The following is a 19606-nucleotide window of genomic DNA, read 5'->3' as shown; positions in this document are numbered from 1 at the left end:
CACACACGCATATACAAGCACATTCACATAACGCAAAACGAGAGAATCCTGGGTGACACAGATTGAGAGTCACAGACAAGAATGGCTACGATTTTATTTAGGGTTCCGTGAATGAGGCTGTAGCATTCAACACTGCCCCCTAGATAACATACACCCTAAAAAGGTATGTTCAGATAAAGCCCCCACACACACACACCTTTACTGGAGGAATCATGCCAACTCACCGTGTGAAGAGAGTTTGATTTTTCTTACAAACCTTTATGCATTAAAAAAGCAATGTGAAGTATTGTACAATCAAAGTGCCTTCTCTGATACAAATCGATGGTGGAAAGGAACAGGATGCACCCTCCGTGGGGGTCACATGATGGGTGGTAAAATGTTCGTGCTCTTGGGGGAGGAGGTGCACTGTTGTTCTGCAGACACCTCTGGCCCAACAACAGTCTCTGGCTTACCAGAAGTTTCTGCTAGATAAGGCAGCTGGACTGTGTCAGCCGTGTGCTGGAGAGAGCTCTGCTGTTTGCCTGAATTCTCACCGGGCTTCTCAGTGTCGTCTTTTAGTTTGCCTGTGGTTTCTTTGGTGGTCTCATCTGCAGGAAGGAAGGGACAAAGAGAACCCTTCAAATACTAGCCGCTGTGCGTTAGGCTTTACGACAGCTGTGAGAACTGAACATTTGGTGAGCAGCATTATTCTGAGCTCTTGTGCTGATCCATGAGATCCTCTCCTAAACCCCACAGAATAAGCACTGTTGTCTTTTAAGGAGAGATAAATTGCCCAAGAGCCACACCTGGTACTGCAGAAGCTGAATTTTATCCCACTTGAGTCCAGCGATCTGTCTTACTAGGCTACACTGCACAGAAAAATTTGTCTTATGCCAATATATGTCATTACAGTAATGTAAAGGGGGCTGGAGATAACATAGCAGTCAAAAGCACTTGCTGTTCTGCCAGAGGACCAGAGCTCCATTCCCAGCCTCCACATGCAAGGTTCCAGCACACACACTCACCAAAATAAAATATTTCTTTAAAAGAACATAAAAGATGGTCATAGGACACAGGGGGTAAGCATAATGAAAGGACAAGGAAGGAGAAGGGGAATCGAACATTGAAAAGTGGAAAATCCTAATGGCAAGAGGCCAAACAGAGGGATCCAGCTACAACAAGGTCTCCCGAAAGAGGAAACACAAAAACAAGAAATGGTAAACTCATGATGGTGTGGTGAGGGCTGAATTAGCCCACATCCCGTGAAGACATCAGGGCTGGCTTGACCCCTGCCTGGCTCCTGAGACTGTACCTGTTTTGCTTTTGCTGGAGTGACGCTCTTCCGCCTTGTCCTTGCTTATCTCAGAAGACGTACATAAACTGGACTTCCTTAGGATCTGTGGCCTGGGCCGCGTTTTGAGTTTCCGTGGCTCGTGAATCCAGGCATGCTTGAGGGCTTGGTCAGGGGTCATGCGCATAGAAGGCTCCCATCTGAACACCAAGACAGCCCAACATGAGTTGGTTACTGTTGACTTTCCATTGTAAAATATTTTGTAAACCTAATCAAGATGTTTTCCATTTTATCTGTATTGTATCTCAGAGATAACAGAGAGCAGAGCAGAGGTGATGATATAATTGTAAAATGGCTGCAAACAACTTGATATTTTTTAAAGAAAAGGTGAATTATCATTATTATATAATACTAAATTAATACCAAATTGTCTAGGATCCCTAGAAATTCTCTTGCAGGAAATATTGTTTAGTCTGGGGATGTAGCTCAGCGGTTGAGTGCCTGTGTGCAAGCCCCTGAGTATTGGTCTCCAGAACTGAAACAAACAAAGGAATATTAAAGAATCCTAGCCAATGAAACGTAGGATTTGGCAAGTTAAAATGGAAACGAGATGCATACTTCTCAGACTGTGGGATCTGGGACTCCAAAGATAAGGGGGAAACTTGTAGAATATCAGATTCATATGGGGGCAGGGCCTGATGGTGCATGCCTAATCCCAGTTCAGGGGGAGGGAGATAGTGGAGGCAAGAGGATCAGAAGTTCAAGTCCAGCCTCGAGTATGTACTGAATTTGTGAGTAGCCTGTGTTACATGAGATACTGTATCAAAAAAAAAAAAGACAGTCCAAAGAATCAATGAAACAAAAAGTTGGTTCTTGGAGAAAATCAACAAGATCGACAAACCCCTATCCAAACTAATTAAACAACAGAGAGAGAACATGCAGATAAATAAGATCAGAAATGAAAAGGGGGACATAACCACAGACACAGGAAATTCAGAGAATCATTAGATCTTGCTACAAAAGCCTGCGTGCGACAAAACTGGAAAATAAACAAGAAATGGACATTTTTTTAAATAAGTACCATATACCAAAGCTAAACCAAGACCAGGTGAACAATCTAAACAGACCTGTTAGTCGCGAAGAACTACAAACTGTTATCAAAAATTTCCCTTCCAAAAAAAGCCCAGGACCAGATGGTTTCATTGCAGAATTCTACCAGAACTTCCAAGAAGAGCTAATACCTATACTCCTTAATGTATTTCACAATACAGAAACAGAAGAGTCTGCCAAATTCCTTTTATGAAGCTACAGTTACCCTGATACCAAAACCATACAAAGACCCAACCAAGAAAGAGAATTACAGGCCTATCTCACTCATGAATATCGACGCAAAAATTCTCAACAAAATACTGGCAAACCGAATCCAAGAACACATTAGAAAAATTATCCATTATGATCAAGTAGGCTTCATCCCAGAGATGCAGGGCTGGTTCAACATACACAAATCTATCAATGTAATCCACCATATAAATAAACTGAAAGAAAAAAACCATATGATCATTCCATTAGATGCTTAAAAAGCATTCGACAAAATTCAACACCACTTTATGATAAAGGTCTTGGAGAGACTAGAGATACAAGGGTCATACCTAAATATAATAAAAGCTATTTACAGCAAGCCGACAGCTAACATTAAATTAAACAGAAAAACTCAAAGCCATCCCACTAAAATCAGAAACACGACAAGGATGTCCACTCTCTCCATACCTCTTCAATATAGTACTTGAAGTTCTAGCAATAGCAATAAGACAACATAAGGGGATTGAGGGGATTAGTATTGGAAAAGAAGAAGTTAAGCTTTCGTTATTTGCAGATGATATGATAGTATACATAAGCGACCCCAAAAACTCTACCAAAGAACTCCTACAGCTGATAAACACCTTTAGTAATGTGGCAGGATACAAGATCAACTCCAAAAAATCAGTGGCCTTCCTATACACTAAGGATAAGGAAACAGAGAGGGAAATCAGAGAAGCATCACCTTTCACGATAGCCACAAATAACATAAAATATCTTGGGGTAACTCTGACCAAGGAAGTGAAAGATCTATATGACAAGAACTTTAAGTCTTTGAAGAAAGAAATTGAAGCGGACACCAGAAAATGGAAGGATCTCCCCTGCTCTTGGATTGGCAGGATCAACATAGTAAAAATGGCAATTCTACCAAAAGCAATCTATAGATTCAATGCAATCCCCATCAAACTCCCATCAAAATTCTTCACAGATCTGGAGAAGACAATAATCAACTTTATATGGAAAAACAAAAAACCCAGGATAGCCAAAACAATCTTATACAATAAAGGATCATCTGCAGGCATTACCATCTCTGACTTCAAACTATTACAGAGCTACAGTATTAAAAACAGCTTGGTATTGGCATAAAAACAGAGAAGTCGACCAATGGAATCGAATAGAAGACGCTGACATTAACCCACAAACATATGAACACCTGATTTTCGATAAAGGAGCTAAAAGTATACAATGGAAAAAAAGAGAGCATCTTCAACAAATTGTGCTGGCAAAACTGGATGTCAACCTGTAGAAGAATGAAAATAGATCCATATCTATCGCCATGCACAAAACTCAAGTCCAAATGGATTAAAGACCTCAATATCAGTCTGAACACACTGAACCTGATAGAAGAGAAAGTGGGAAGTACTCTACAACACATGGGCACAGGAGACCACTTCCTACGTATAACCCCAGCAGCATAGACATTAAGGGCCTCATTGAATAAATGGGACCTCCTGAGACTGAGAAGCTTCTGTAAAGCAAAGGACACTGTCACTAAGACACAAAGGCAACCCCCTGACTGGGAGATCTTCACCAACCCCGCAACTGACAAAGGTCTGATCTCCAAAATATATAAAGAACTCAAGAAACTAGACCGTAAAAATCTAATCAACCCAATTATAAAATGGGGCACTGAGCTGAACAGAGAATTCTCAACAGAAGAACTTCAAATGGCCAAAAGACACTTAAGGTCATGCTCAACTTCCTTAGCGATCAGGGAAATGCAAATCAAGACAACTTTAAGATACCATCTTACACCTGTCAGAATGGCTAAAATAAAAAACACCAATGATAGCCTTTGCTGGAGAGGTTGTGGAGAAAGGGGTACACTCATCCATTGCTGGTGGGAATGCAAACTTGTGCAACCACTTTGGAAAGCAGTGTTTCGGTTTCTCAGGAAATTCGGGATCAACCTACCTTTGCACCCAGCAATACCACTCTTGGGAATATACCCAAGACAGGCCTTATCATACAACAAAAGTATATGCTCTACTATGTTCATAGCAGCATTGTTTGTAATAGCCAGAACCTGGAAACAACCTAGATGCCCTTCAATGGAAGAATGGATGAAGAAAGTATGGAATGTATACATATTAGAGTACTACTCAGCAGTAAAAAACAAGGACTTCTTGAATTTTGCATACAAATGGATGGAAATAGAAAACACTATCCTGAGTGAGGTAAGCCAGACCCAAAAAGAGGAACATGGGATGTACTCACTCATATTTGGTTTCTAGCCATAAACAAAGGACATTGAGCCTATAATTAGTGATCCTAGAGAAGCTAAATAAGGAGAACCCAAAGAAAAACATATAGGCATCCTCCTGAATATTAACCTTCATCAGGCGATAAAAGGAGACAGAGACAGAGACCCACATTGGAGCACAGGACAGAAATCTCAAGGTCCAAATCAGGAGCAGAAGGAGAGAGAGCACGAGCATGGGGTGCACCCACACACTGAGACAATGGGGATGTTCTATCGGGAACTCACCAAGGCCAGCTGAACTGGATCTGAAAAAACCTGGGATAAAACTGGACTCGCTGAACATAGCAGACAATGAGGACTACTGAGAACTCAAGAACAATGGCAGTGGGTTTTTGATCCTACTGCACGTACTGGCTTTGTGGGAGCCTAGGCAGTTTGGATGCTCACCTTACTAGACCTGGATGGACGTGGGTGGTCCTTGGACTTCCCACAGGACAGGGAACCCTGATAGCTCTATGGGCTGACAAGGGAGGGGAACTTGATTGGGGAAGAGGGGGGAAATGGGAGGAGGTGGCGGGGAAGAGACAGAAATCTTTAATAAATAAATAAACGGAAAAAATAGAAAAAAAAGACTTTTAATGGGGGTTGTAATTCAAGGAAATTTCTAACATAGTAAAAGAAAATGCATTTTACAGAACCAAGTATCTTTGGTTTGTTTGTTTTTTTCACGCTAGATGGCAAACCCAGGCCTCGAGTACTCTCGTAAACGGCTCGACCATTGAGTGTCACTCTGGTGCTTTTCGGTCTTATTTTGGAAAAGGCTCTTACTCAGCCAGGGTTGAACTCAGACTTGTAATGCTCCTGTGTCAGCCTCCAAGCAGCTGGGTTTGTGCACATTTGCCATTTAACTCGGCTGAGAAACACTCATCTTCAAGAGGGTTTCATGTTCAATCTTACTGAGCCAAGACTGGCTTATTTCCCTGTAACTTCCACCCAAGTCTAAATTCTACCCGTGAACGTTAGACGGGATAAAATAGCTGACCCTTCTCTTAGGTCCTAGTCCTTTCAACTCTGAAAACACCCATTTCTCCAGAAGAGCGACATAAAGACACGCTCTTCTGCCAGCATCAAGCCTTCACAGTCACCGCTGTCTGTTCGCTATACACGTGGTTCTGTCATCCGGCCACCTCATGGTGGGCACTTCCGTGTCTTGTCCATCATGCTGGGCAGAGCTTCCAGCTACAGGGAGGCAGTATGGACAGTCTAGACTCGTCAAAGTCATCAGCTGCAAAGCTCTCGGCTGTGAAATGAACTGCTGCTGAGCTCTATCTCCCCTCCGCTGAACTTCTGCTGTCAGCCTCCAAGCGTGCATGGCAGGGCTTCGCGTGCTCCGTCTAACCCTGTGGGCTTTGGCTCAGAGCCTCTAGTCTGCCATTCCAAAGCTTTGCTCCTTGGTAAAGTAACAGGCTGCGTAACAGGCCCTGTCAGCATTACTGCCTTATGAGTTCAGAGCATAAATAAATAAATAAATAAATAAATAAATAAATAAATAAATAAATCTGTTTTGCTCCTAGACTACTATGTTCCAGATGGTTAGAGTTCTGGGTAACCTCTACGCCAAATCCAGTTGATATTTCTTTCTCTCTCTCTCTCTCTTTCTCTCTCTGGTTTTTTTGAGAACAGGGTTTCTCTGTAGCTTTGAGGCCTGTCCTGGAACTAGCTCTTGTAGACCGGGCTGGCCTTGAACTCACAGACCTCTGCCTGTCTCTGTCTCCTGTCATTTTTTACAGGACATTTATTCTATAGCCTCAGCTGGAGCTGGAGTAACAGAGAAGAGAGATGAGGTACCAGAGCCTTCCCTTTGATTTCAGGTGGAAAATAGCATGCCTGCCCCCGTGGATGAGAGGGTTCTTCTAGCGATGCTGATTGCCCTCTGGACTGCTGCCTGAGTTCTCGAAGCCATAAGTGCCCAGAGTGTTTTGCTAAAGTCACTCTGCCCCTCCAGAAGAGCAACTGTAAAGATACACTCTCCTGAAAGCACCGGACAGCTGTAGTGCTGATGGCTGGAAGGTACCTCAGCAATACTTCATTTCGGAGGATAAGCAACAGGCCAGAGAGCAGTGGTGACTGCTGAAAAGGCACATGGCCAAGCTACTTAGACTCAGCAGAGACCGTCTGGCAAGTCTCTTAAGCAGCAGCCGTGGCCAAGCTCTGCCAAACACCATAGTGCTGGAACAGGACTGCCTGCATCATGGCCCCTCCTTGTTCATAAGGGTGTGACTCAAGTACAGAACTTGATTTCTCAGTCTGAGTAAACAACTGTGTGCGGCAGTCCGCAGCTCACCCTACCCCTAACTGCCCGGTATGTGGAGGTCTGGACGCTAAATACAGCCGTTCCCAGAGCCCATGTATGCTGCATAGCTTTGCATACAATACAACGGACCTACTGAAGAGCTGGCTTCAGCTCATGAAGTGCCAGACGGCAGGACTTACAATCTCTGTCAGGCAGTTTGAGACTAAGATAGTGACAATCTCTACACACACATTTTCCAGAGAAAATGGCTGAACTTCCGAGCATAGACTGTAGGCGGACCAGATACACATTAAATCACTTGAAGACTTCAAAGCTCTACCCTGAGAACAGAAGAGTACCTGACTCTTCCACCTATCCCCCTGCCTTAGACGTCCATTGGCAAACATAGGAAAGCATAGTACTTAACAGTTAGGAAACCCGCAGGCAAAAACACCCCGACAAACTCACACCAAACACCTTCTGAGAAAGTCTAGGAAGCTGGAGTCATAGGTTTTCAGCACCATCGTGAGATCCTTGGAGTCTGGGTATCTTTTCTCTCCCCTGTTGTTGGTTATATTTTTGGGAAGACCTTTGGAATCTTCAAAGAAACAACATTCTGTATTTAGTTCCAGGTGTAAATATCCACCCAGCACTTCACAGCTGACCACTCAATCATGCCGCCTCTTGGCGGCCTCCCTGCAGCTCTTGACCCCTGTCTGGCATGCCTGTCCCTCTCCACCCTTCTACACCATGCATACAAACACATCCAACAGTCTCAGCTAGATTGAAAAAGTCCACATATCTCATCTAGTAAATACAACTCATGCCAAATGCAAGGTTTCCTACTATCCTGTATGCTCTCCCTGAGCCCCTTCCCACATCGAGAAAATAGTTTCAATTGCTGCCACTGGGGGGTGCTAATGAATAAAAATCAATTTCAAATGGCAAAAGGAGGTTATATCTTCTTGGGTTATTTATGCCCTTGCTCCTTCATCACTATCCTAATAAAGTAAAAATGAGGCCATTCATGGTGCAGAACACATGTACCCACGCAAACACACCCCACCCCTGCACACACAAACCTAATAACAATAATGATAACAATAATAATTCTCCATTAACAGTAGACTATAACAGTAGAATTTTCCACTATGCCAGAAATTTCTGCCCTGATTTTCCGGCACGCTGCATAGCAAGAAAATGTTTGCGGAACACCTCTAGGAGGGCGTATCTTTTAACATTTTGTGGATGCAGTTACTAGCTGATAGATCTGAGGAATAGGGTCTTCCATGCTCCTGGTATTATACTGTTAGGATCCCCTTTCACTGTGAGACACTATCTGTCATACTACTAGGTACCACTTAGCTTCTCTTCAGCTCCTCATCACCCTTCCATATGGGAGAAGAAAAGTATTTGTCTGTCTGTTTGCCTAGGGTCTGGTAGGTGTCTTCAAGTCCAGTGACACCTCACCAGACACAATGGGACAAAGAGATCATGGAACTTACCAAAGAATATCTGTCTCCTGGAGGCCGTCTGGACGAAGTGGGCAGGTGGCAGGCCCAGCACCTTCAACAAGTACAGTGTGCCTGTGTCACTATTGTGGAGTCACAAATTCAAAGGCTGTCAAGATCTAGGTTGGACTCTGGCCAAACTTTGTCTTTTACATTTAAGGCTCAAAAGATTTAAGTAACAACATTGCATCGGTGGCAGAGCAGACCCAGGGACTAAGTCTTGCAATTCCTACTCCAGGCTGCCTCAGCAGCCTACAAATGAACACTGACCACGCTAAACAGGTAAGACACTGGGAGCACCCACGTCCCTTGTCAGTTCCATGCAGACCACAGTGAATGAGCAATGCCTTCTCCCAGTGTGAAGCACTGGGTTGGGGGGGGGGGGAATAGATCAGCCCTGGATCCTGAGACAACAAAAGAACATTCTTGGGAAGAAAATTTAGTGCTGACTGGTCACTGGTTTTTCTGAAACTTGCATGCGTATGAGGCAAAGAGTACCCTCTGCCCTGGTTGGCAGACACAGCGTAGGCATAACCCCGCCCTCTGGTTCTGCAGCCCTTCAGAGGTCCAAAGGAAGCAGAGCGGGTCCTGAAGCAGTAGGAAACACAGGTCACTCCAGTGTCCCATGTGTTAGAAGCAGGGACGGTTCAAGTGTATTCAGCCTTAGCAACACATGCCCTGACCCTCCTTTTCAGCAGTCCACAGCAAAGACTGTGGCATGCCATAAGGATAAATCCAAGGCTAGACCCTGGTTTACTAACTCCTGGATCAGTTAGCTACCACTTGACTGCCGCGTGCAGCTATTTTTACCTCCCTGTCTTTTCAAGGAGAAAGAAGAAGAAAGCAGGGGAAAGGTGCGGTTGTTTAAGAACCCAGTCACTTGATTTTTAGGTAGATTGGGTGGTTACCAGATCACACTGGCTTCAGTACTGTTAGTATCGTCATCATGATGGTGTATTTGAAAGACTAGCGTTACCGTTTTATTTTAATATGTCAGTATTTACAGTGAGGGAAAGGGCATCGTCGGCAACTGTTTAAAACATGATGAAAAAGTTAGCTCTCAGCTCAGCCAAATACAAGAGGTACATCGTTTCAAAACTACGTTCAGAAGTATGGGAAGTGTGCAGGGCACTGCCCTTGCTGGGTCTGATGAAGCCCAGTGTCTGAGAATGGACCTTATCCCTGGACATCATCTATGCTGGTGACTGACCCCTCACCTCCATTATGCAAGCCAGCTGCTCGACCTCATTCTCCCCAGGGAACAGTGGGTATCCGGTGTATAGCTCCGCCATGATGCAGCCCAGGCTCCACATATCAATGGCCATGTTGTAGGGGTGGCCCAGAATCACCTCGGGGGATCGGTAGAAACGGCTTTGGATGTACGTGTACACTGTGGTGCAAAGGGAAAGAAACCTCACCACAAAGCTTTCTCCAGATGCCTCTGTGGTGGCTAATTTAGAGCGCCGCCCTCTGTGGGCTTCTTCCATTATCTACCAATAGATGAATCCTCCCATAAGCTGATTGTTATTCCCATCTTATTGATAAGGAACTCCAAAGGAGTAAATTCCAAGGGAGAAAATTTAAATTAGCTCTTTTAAAAATAAAACTAAACATCAAAACCCCCTCCCCCACCAACCACACACAAACAAACCTGCCATGGTGTGTATGGTACCACACACATTTATTCTTAGCATTCAGGAGATTAAGGCAGATGGATGAAAGTTCGAGACTAGCCTGGGCTACTTGTTTAGTTCAAAGCTATTCTGGGCTACATGGAAAGACCCTGTGTCAAAAATAAAATTTTAAAACCAGTAACAGCAAAAGAAACCGTTAAAGCTAATACAAACTAAGTGCTCAAGTTTTGGGTGGACATTTTCTGAGAGCATTCCTATTATTTGTTGTGGAAGTAACCAAGTTATAGTTGGAAAACAAATCTGCAAAACTCATCATTTAAATTTAGAGCCAGGTCAGATGGCCCATAGGCTCACAAGGCTGAGACAAGAATTGTGAGTTCCAGGCCAGCCTGGGCGACATATTGAGACCCTGTTTGTTTAGGGTTTTTTAGATCATAATTTAGGTTGAATTGATACATTATGTATGACTCATGTGACATGAAGCACAGAGATAAAGACTCGGCAAAGCTCAGCAGTGGAGGACACACAGGCAACGATGCTGCAGGAACCCTGGATGTTATAGGGGAGAGGCTTGGAGGCAGAAAGATGGAACTTGCGGTGTTTGCACATGATCATGATTTCTGATTATTGGGCAGGCGCAGAGCGAGGCAGTGGTCTTGTAAACACATCCCTGTTGTTAAACTGGTCAAGTGAAGATGAACTAATTCCTCAACATCAAGATTTCATTATTCAAAAATAAATTATTCTATCCTACTTGCTTGTAAAACTGATTTGCCAGCACTTATACACACATATTTTCACTTTGTTTGGCTTGTGTTTATTTGTAAACAAGGTCTCATGTAGCCCAGGCTGGCCCCAAACTCACAATGTAGCATCAAATATTACCTAGAACAGTGGTTGTCAACCTTCCTAATGCTGCAACCCTTTAATACAGTTCCTCATATGTGGTGACCCCCTAACAATAAATTCATAAAATTATTTTTGTTGCTACTCTGTAACTATAATTTTGCCACTGTTATGAATCGTGATGTAAACATTTTGGAGATAGAGGCTTGCCAAAGGAGTCACAATTCCTAGGCTGAGACCTGCTGACCTAGAACTTCCCACCCTCCTGCCTCTCCCTCCCCACTGCTAGAATTTCAGTTGTGTGTCACCACGCCTGGTTTATTTGGTGCTTGGATTAGACCCACCAATTCCTAGGTATAAATAGGTAATCATTCTACCAACTGAACTACAGCCCATATCTTACACAAGGCATTTTAACATTTAGGTGGGTTTGGTGGCACATATCTGTGCTCCCAGCATCTGAGAGGCAGAAGCAGAAGGACCTCTGTTTCCCAGGCAGCTTGGACTACATAGCCAGATCCTATCTCACTTTTATGAGATAATATTGGGGTTTTTTTTTTTTGGTTCTGTCTTTTTGTGCCTAGACTAATGAGTGACATATAGAAGGGACATGTTCTCTAGATCTGACTTATAAAAGGCAAAGAGGCAGATAAATCCGGTTATGTCCGGTGAAGATTGTAGGAATATGCTCCAGGGTTCCCTTCTAGGCTCTAGATTGAAAAGGTCTGGTGGAGCTGAAACTGTAGAGTGACTGGTTCCTAAAGTGCAACCTCTTGAATATGCACCAGAAATTTGTATCTGATGCACGTTAAGGCGAGCGCCTGGGGACTGCTGTGTTCCAAGCCCTGGAGCGATGCTAAGCACATCTAAGTCTGTTTGGGGACCATGGTGCTCATGGGTCATTCCATAGCCACAGACTATGAGGACTTCAGAGAGTCCATATGCTCTTTGGACACAACTCTCTCCTTTTATACATGAAAAACTTGGACTTGGAGATGTGAAACACCTGACTCAAGTGTATGCTGGCAGTTGTGATGGCTGAACCCAGGCTGGCACCCAGGAAACCTGGCGTGCAAATAGAGAGCACATATAATAGCAGAGCTTAGACAGAAAGCCTGGCAAAGGGCCTACCTTTCTGGTGTTCATAACAGCTTGATCCAAAGTCAATAACTTTAACAGTGACCTGGCCCCGCTGGTATAGTACGATATTTTCCTGGAGAAAAGAAGATACATGTTACGTTTATTTAAATTAATGTTACCTAGGTCCCCTCCTTACCTATATGTCACTCCTGAACAAGGACAGTCCCGTTCAAATACAGCCACCTCTAAGGTCCTCTTCCACATCTTTTCCACTGCCCGTTGTCTTCCCTCCTGGGACTCCCCATTGACGTGTGGTCAGTATGTGATTTGGACCCAGTCTTCACTGCTTTGTATTCCCTCATTTGTGTATATTTTGTCTCTCCCCTCCCTGGTTGTGCAAAAGCTCCTGACAATATCAGTTTATTTACATGTTCTCTGGCACCTGGTTGTTTGCTAAGGCATAAGGCCTTACAAATGTCATTGGCTGAATATGTGTAATGTTTATGAGAAATGCTGTCGTTAACACTCTGCTATGATAATATAGAACTAATAAGTTCATAGGCAAATAGGTAACAGATAGATGGATGATAGAAAGACAGAGAGACAGATACAAGAATTTGATGGGGCTGTGTGGCTCTCATACTGAATTTCAGGGGCCAGGCGTGTCGTCAAGTCATGGATCAAGGCAGAGCTCTGGTCTCTTGTCTCAACGTGAAACTGCTATTTAAGGCTAGAAGAGTAAGGTCCTAACTATGTCTCAAGGGTCTCCCTGTGAGATGATTGCTTACTGGGCTGACATGCACATAGGTCACAGCAGAGCGAGTCTGAAGCCTCTTGCTTTGCAGAAGAATGTGTGTTAACCCAGAGAGGATAGAGAAGTCTTAAAAGATGAACAACTTCTTGTGTGTCTCCAGCTCAATGAAGAGGCTCTATCACTAGATGAAGCCAGTCCTAGGCTGTGCTTTGCATCTTATATATCCCCACCAGCCTGTGTGCTGCAAATTTGTTGACCTGCAGCACTATGGGGAGGTGGCAGGGACTTTAGGAGGTGGGGTCGAGTGAGAGGAAGTTAGTGGGGGCTGGCAGTAAAGAGGATGCTGAGAACCATCCCCACCCACCCCACTCTTCCTGGCCACCATGAAATGACGAGCTTCACTCTTTGTAATGATGTTTAGCATCACCACGGTTCCAAAAATGATGGTGCCAGCTGGCCACCGATTGAAACCATCAGCCATAACAAACCTGTCCTCCTCCTTAGAGGCTGATTTCCATTGATATTTTGTCACAGCAATGGAAGATTGGCAGCCACACACTCCCCCTTCTTACTGGGAGAGGGTTCTCTTAGAAGAGTACAAGGTTATGGGCACTCAGAACTCATGCACTGTAAACATTAAAGACACAAGAACAACCCCCTGCTCTTCAATACATATCTACCAAACACCCTCCTGGTTTGCGTTTCCGTTCCCAAAGGGACAAACTTACTGAGTACACTTGACTCCTGTCTCAAAGAAATCTGTTCCCTGATAATTTGGCTGGTGAAAAACTTGTGGATTTCCTTGGTGGAATCCAGCTCTCCCCCCCCACCACCAAATCTAAACACCATAGGTATTATGGGGCTGTTTGGAGCTGGAAAGGTAATTTTGGAACTGGGTGTGGTAGATAAATCAATATATTCCCATCCTTATGAGGCTCCAACCAGCTACGACTATATCTATCTTGAAAAATCTTTAACGACCATTTTTAGGGATGAAGATGGGAGAGGGAGGGCAAGTTGGAAACTGTGGCCTCTCTGAGTTAGGCTGGTCATGGACCAGTTCTTCATATCTTGTCCCAAACCATTGCTCTGCATTGACAGCCATTACCCATGTCACAGCCATTTGTTGTCTTCTATGTCTGGCAGTAGGTCCTGGGTCAGGTCCTGGGGACATAACAGTGAAAAGAAGTGGTCCCTGCCCTCAGGAGGAACTTGTAGTCCAGTGGGTGGCACAGATCTAGGAACCAATTCCTAGCCAGGCACAGTGGTGCATGCCAGTAGTCCTAGCACTTGAGGGAGGTAGAAGCAAGAGGCTCAAGAGTTCAAGGTCAGCCTCAGCTTGATGTGGTGCTTAGGACAGCCTGAGTTCTGACTCAAAAACAAACAAACAAACAAAGAAAAACCCCAAAATGAAACCCAACCCTCTTCCCAAAGAAGCAGTTCCTATATAAAGTGAACAGTACAGATATAGAGCTATGTATACAATGCCAGTAAGAATGAGAATTGAACGGAGACCATCTGCCTACATGTGTGCCATTGCCAGGTGTCCGCCAGTTTTGAATATGCAAAGTATGATTCTCAATAGGGATGTGCTACCATTACATGTCATGGTGGGTCTTTCCATTATGGCTGTGCATGAATCTCCCCAATAAGATTTTACTGGCTTTGTTTGTGGAGGCATGTTATAAACTAATCTCCAATGCTCTCAATAAATATACAGTAATAAATATTGGGGAAAGGCAGTCTAAGACAGGATGTCATGTATCTCAGGCTGGTCCTGAACTCCATATATAGCTGAGGATGATCTTGAACTTCTGACCTTCCACCACACCTAACTGACAAGAATACTCTTTTTTAATGTTTTTTTTGTTTTTTATAATTTATTTTTTAAAAAATAAATTTCTTTTAAAAAGGAAAACAAACTATTTTTTTTCACTTTGCATACCAATCCCAGTTCCCACTCACTCTTCTCCTTCCATTCCCTCCACATTCCTCCACCACACCCCCATCCACTCCTTAGAGATGGTGAGGCACATTGCTTTGGGAAAGGTCCAAGGCCCTCCCTACTATATCTAGGCTGAGCAAGGTATCCATCCAAAGAAACTGGGTTCCCACAAAGCCAGTACAAGCAGTAGGGATAAACCCTGCGGTCTGCCCCAGCCATACAGCTGTCACCCACATTCAGAAGGTCTAATTTGGTCCTGTGCTGGTTCTTTCCCTGTCCGATCACAGTTGGTGAGCCCCCAGTTGCTCAGGTAAACTATTTCAGTGGGTGTCCCCATCCACTGACCTCTTTGCTCACATTCTTACTCCTCCATCCATATCTATCCCCATGCACAAAACTCAAGTCCAAATGGATTAAAGACCTCAATATAAATCCAACCATACTGAACCTGATAGAAGAGAAAGTGGAAAGTAGCCTTCAATACATGAACACAGGAGACCACTTCCTAAATATAACACCAGTAGCACAGACACTGAGAGCAACAATAAATAAATAAATAAATGGGACCTCCTGAAACTGAGAAGCTTCTGTAAAGCAAAGGACACAGTCAATAAGACAAAAAGGCAGCCTACTGAATGGGAAAAGATCTTCACCAACCCCACATCAGACAGAAGACTGATCTCCAAAATATATTTTAAAAGCTCAAGAAATTAGACATCAAAATTCCAAATAATCCAATTTTAAAAATGGGGTACAGAACTAAACAGAGAATTATCAAAAGAAGAATCTCAAATGGCCTAAAGACACTTAAGGAAATGCCCAATATCCTTAGCCATCAGGGAAATGCAAATCATAATGACTCTGAGATACCATCTTACACCAGTCAGAATGACTAAGATCAAAAACATCAATGATAGCTTATGCTGGAGAGGATGTGAAGTAAGGGGAACACTCATCCATTGCTGGTGGGAATGCAATCTTGTACAACCTCTCTGGAAATCAGTATGGAGGTTTCTCAGAAAATTGGGAATCAACCTACCTCAGGACCCAGCAATACCACTCTTGGGCATATACCCAAAGGATGCTCCATCATACTGCAAGAACATTTGTTCAACTATATTCATAGCAACATTATTTGTAATAGCCAGAACCTGGAAAAAACTTAGATGTCTCTCAACCAAAGAATGGATTAAAAAAAAAATGTGGTACATTAACACAATGGAGTACTATTCAGCAGAAAAAACAATGACATCTTGAAATTCTCATGCAAATGGATGGAACTAGAAAACACCATCCTGAGTGAGGTAACCCAGACCCAGAAAGATGAGCATGGTATGTACTCACTCATAAGTGGATACTAGTTGTAAAACAAAGAATAACAAGCCTTAGTCCACGATCCCAGAGAAGCTAAGTAACAAGGTGAACCCTAAGGAAAGCATCCATAGATCCACCTGGAAAGAGGAAATATAAGATCGCCTGACAAAATTGGGAGCATGGAGTTTAGGGGAGAAGGGAGTATGGGAAGGGAGGAGGAGGAAAGAAGGGAAGGAGGGAGGAGAACTTGAGGGAACAGGATAGACAAGATGGAGGAAGGACAGAGATGAGAACAAGGAAAGAAATATTTTGATTGAGGGAGCCATTATGGGGCTAGCAAGAAACCTGGCACTAGAGAAATTTCCAGGAATCCACAAGGATGACCCCAGCTAAGAGCTTAAGCAATAGAGGAGAGGGGCCCTAACTGGCCTTGCCCTGTAGTCACATTGATGAATATCTTTAATATCACCATAGAACCTTCTTCCAGCAAGGGATGGAAACAGAGGCAGAGACCTGCAGTGGAGCACTTGGGCTGAGCTCCCAAGAACACTCTTAAAGACTGCAGTAACTGGCAATCAAAAGTACCAAAGGAGAAAATCCAGACTCCTGGGACTTCCTGTAGTATGTCTTGATGCTCAAGACACCAGCTATGCCCCCACTTCTGTGGGAAAGCCCTCAGGTGTTCCTGTTCCTAGCTACCTCAGTACATCATTCTTGCCAGTATTTATGCTTTAGTCCTCACTCTATCACCGTCTCTTAATGACCACCGCCTCACCTCCATCCTGGAAACCAGTGATGGCAGCCAGCCCCACAAGCTGGCCAGTTCGTACTCACCGGCTTGAGATCACAGTGGATGATTTTCTCTACATAAAGCATTTGTAAGCACTTCAGAACAGAAAGGGTGAAGCGCCGGACTATGGACAGACTGAAGCCTTGAAAGCTATTGTTCTTCATCAACTCGTACAAGTTGATTCTGAGAAAGAGAGAGAGAGGGAGAGTGATGTAGATGGCTGTCAGACATCATGCTCTGCTTGGACACACATGTATACCTGTGTCACAGGGTTCCCTCTAATACCAAACATCATAAACCAGGAGGCAAGGCTGCACGACAGCTCCTCCAGCTCTTGGGTAAGAACCAGGGAGCCATTGACAAAGCAACCACGCCTGCCCCAGCATGTGTACTTCAACATCATGTCATGTATGGAATTGAGAAGGAGCCAGTGGAAGCTCAGACAAACCAGGGAGCCCCAACTCTACCAAAGGTTAGTGTGGCTACTTAGCCCCTTCACTCTGGTCCTGCAAGAATGAAAACTGACGCTTCCCGCCATCCTCAGTTCTCTAGAGTGCAGGAAAGGCTGGGACATTCCAGAAAGCCGTGCTGCATTGTATGAAATCTGCTGACTTGCAAGGTTTGGAAATGAATGCTGAGCATTTTTAAAAGAAACACATATTTGTGAGCGGATGACTTTTGTCTTCTCTGCAGACTTTAATATGAAAACAGGAAGGAAAGAGCATGTGTCAATACCTGGCCATTTCCTCCCCCTCTTTCATTTCTGACATTATCTGTCTATAGCAACATTTAGGAAGCCATTAGTCTTGGGGGTACAATACAGATAGGAGAGCTGGTTCTAGACCCCCCCAGACCTTTGATTGTGAGTAACTCCCCAACATAGCTGGGTTTCTTATAGCTCTTTAAAATACAGTGACATCCTACCTGGGCATGGTGTTAAATGGCTAAGAGAGGCAGTCTATCCTGTCTAGTCTACCACATTGCATACTGGAGAGTAGACTATGTTTTGCAGTCACCAGATAAGGTGACCAGAATGTCCACTCGCTCGTTGAAGTGGACACTGTCATGAAAATATCAAGCTACTAAATCAGTGACCCAGGAACATCTGGCTACTGAGCGCTCCCTCTCATCATTCTCCTTGGATCAATGCATTCCGAGCTTCTGCTTTGACTTCAAATGCATCAGTGTTCACCGAGAGAAAGGTAATCAAATAAGCATGCACCCTTCTCGCAAGCACATCTTTTCAGACCCGCAGTCAGTCGTTTGCTGCCAATCTACATAAATCAGGGTCCCGTTTTTTTTTCTTTTAAAAATTTGTTCTTTCTTACCTTTACTCCAAATCAAAGTCCTTGGATCCCTCTAAGTATCTAGTTTGCCTGTGGTTCTGTGTTCTAATCTCTGCACCAGGATTGGAGGGCCAGGACAGGGGAACATGAAAGCCAAGTGATGACCTTTTCAGTATGTTTCAGTTTCAATCTTGAGAGCAAGGGCTGTTGCTATGTCACCCACTCCAATACTCAGCATCCAGGAAGCCCGGCAGAAGTACGGATGCAAGCAGGTGACAGCTTTTATTCAGGCACAGGGTCAGAAGTCAGATTTCCATCTCAACCTCCTTTCTATCCGAGGAACTACTATGTCTACTCTAGTCATTAAGTACCACATCCAGAAAAATATTTAGTGTTCTGACCCTGATTTCTCTTCTGTCACTTAGTTAACCATTTATAATGTAACAAAGAAAAAGCATCTGACCCCAGGAGTTCGAAGGTGATACAGAGGTGATTCCGGAAGTAGAAGAAGTCCTTCATGTGGACCACATTATGGGTATTGTCTTTATCCTTCCTTCTGAGGGCTTCCAGGATCTTCAGCTCCACCAGAGCCTGATGGTGAAATCTGGGGTGAAGGAGGAGTGACCAGGGCGGTGGGCAATGAGGACAGAAAACACACATCATGTCACAATGCAGTAGACAGTCCTCAGTCCCTCCCAACAACCCCAAGAATATCTAGGATGTCAGAATGCATCCAAAACTCCATTTTTGCTGCTTCTCACCCCTTTGTGGTGTCAGACAGGTATAGAGAGGAACAAGAAAAGCCAAAGAGGATGAGAAAAGAGCAGTGGAGGAGAGAACTGGTTTTGAAAACAGCTGGAGTTACACAGTCCGGTTTCTGTGTCCTATGTTACCCATCAAGCCACACCTCTTTTTGTTCCTGATGATTTTCAGGGCCACCAGTTCATTGTTTTTATGATCCAAGCATTTGACCACCTGTCCAAAGGACCCTTTCCCGATCACGTCCAGAACCTCATATCGGTAGGCAATGTGGTCATGCAGGACCTGCAGAAGTCAGGCCAGCAGTGAGGGACAGAACCATGGACTCTCGGATTCACCTCACCCCAGGGCTCCCGGATCCCATTACCCAGATTCTTAGGAAGGGAAAGGTTCAAACTCCTTCTCTCGACTCATCTCCTCATAACTGATTAGGTTGTTTGGACCCCAGACCACACATGTGGTACCAGGAAATGTCCCACAAGGCTTAATAGTGTAAAGAGCATGCGATGCTCTCTGGGGGAACTTGTGTTTCTCTATGATTAAAACCTGAAGCACAAAAAGACTA

The 19606-nt window shown here is 44.1% G+C and overlaps 1 protein-coding gene across 2 annotated transcripts in view; it reads right to left on the bottom strand.

Annotated features, from left to right (window-relative positions):
* Positions 1 to 64: 64 nt before the first annotated feature.
* Dyrk4 (dual specificity tyrosine phosphorylation regulated kinase 4) overlaps positions 65 to 19606 on the bottom strand; it is a 36259-nt gene continuing 16717 nt past the window's right edge. Inside the window, exons 7-15 of one of the 2 annotated variants that reach the window (XM_075981956.1) lie at positions 19190 to 19326; positions 18746 to 18886; positions 17041 to 17179; positions 12245 to 12326; positions 9851 to 10023; positions 8628 to 8688; positions 7591 to 7720; positions 1292 to 1470; positions 65 to 587 (exon numbers count right to left, since the gene is read on the bottom strand). In XM_075981956.1, the coding sequence (XP_075838071.1) occupies positions 358 to 587; positions 1292 to 1470; positions 7591 to 7720; positions 8628 to 8688; positions 9851 to 10023; positions 12245 to 12326; positions 17041 to 17179; positions 18746 to 18886; positions 19190 to 19326 (1272 nt within the window). In that variant the 3' untranslated portion in view covers positions 65 to 357. The remainder of the gene's footprint in view (positions 588 to 1291; positions 1471 to 7590; positions 7721 to 8627; positions 8689 to 9850; positions 10024 to 12244; positions 12327 to 17040; positions 17180 to 18745; positions 18887 to 19189; positions 19327 to 19606) is intronic. The other variant, XM_075981957.1, reaches the window with a different exon arrangement.

This window comes from Microtus pennsylvanicus, chromosome 8 (genome assembly GCF_037038515.1).
Source record: "Microtus pennsylvanicus isolate mMicPen1 chromosome 8, mMicPen1.hap1, whole genome shotgun sequence".
Lineage (NCBI taxonomy): Eukaryota > Metazoa > Chordata > Mammalia > Rodentia > Cricetidae > Microtus > Microtus pennsylvanicus.
The sequence above is the reverse complement of the archived record's forward strand: the minus strand, read 5'-3'. Positions and strand labels throughout refer to the sequence as shown.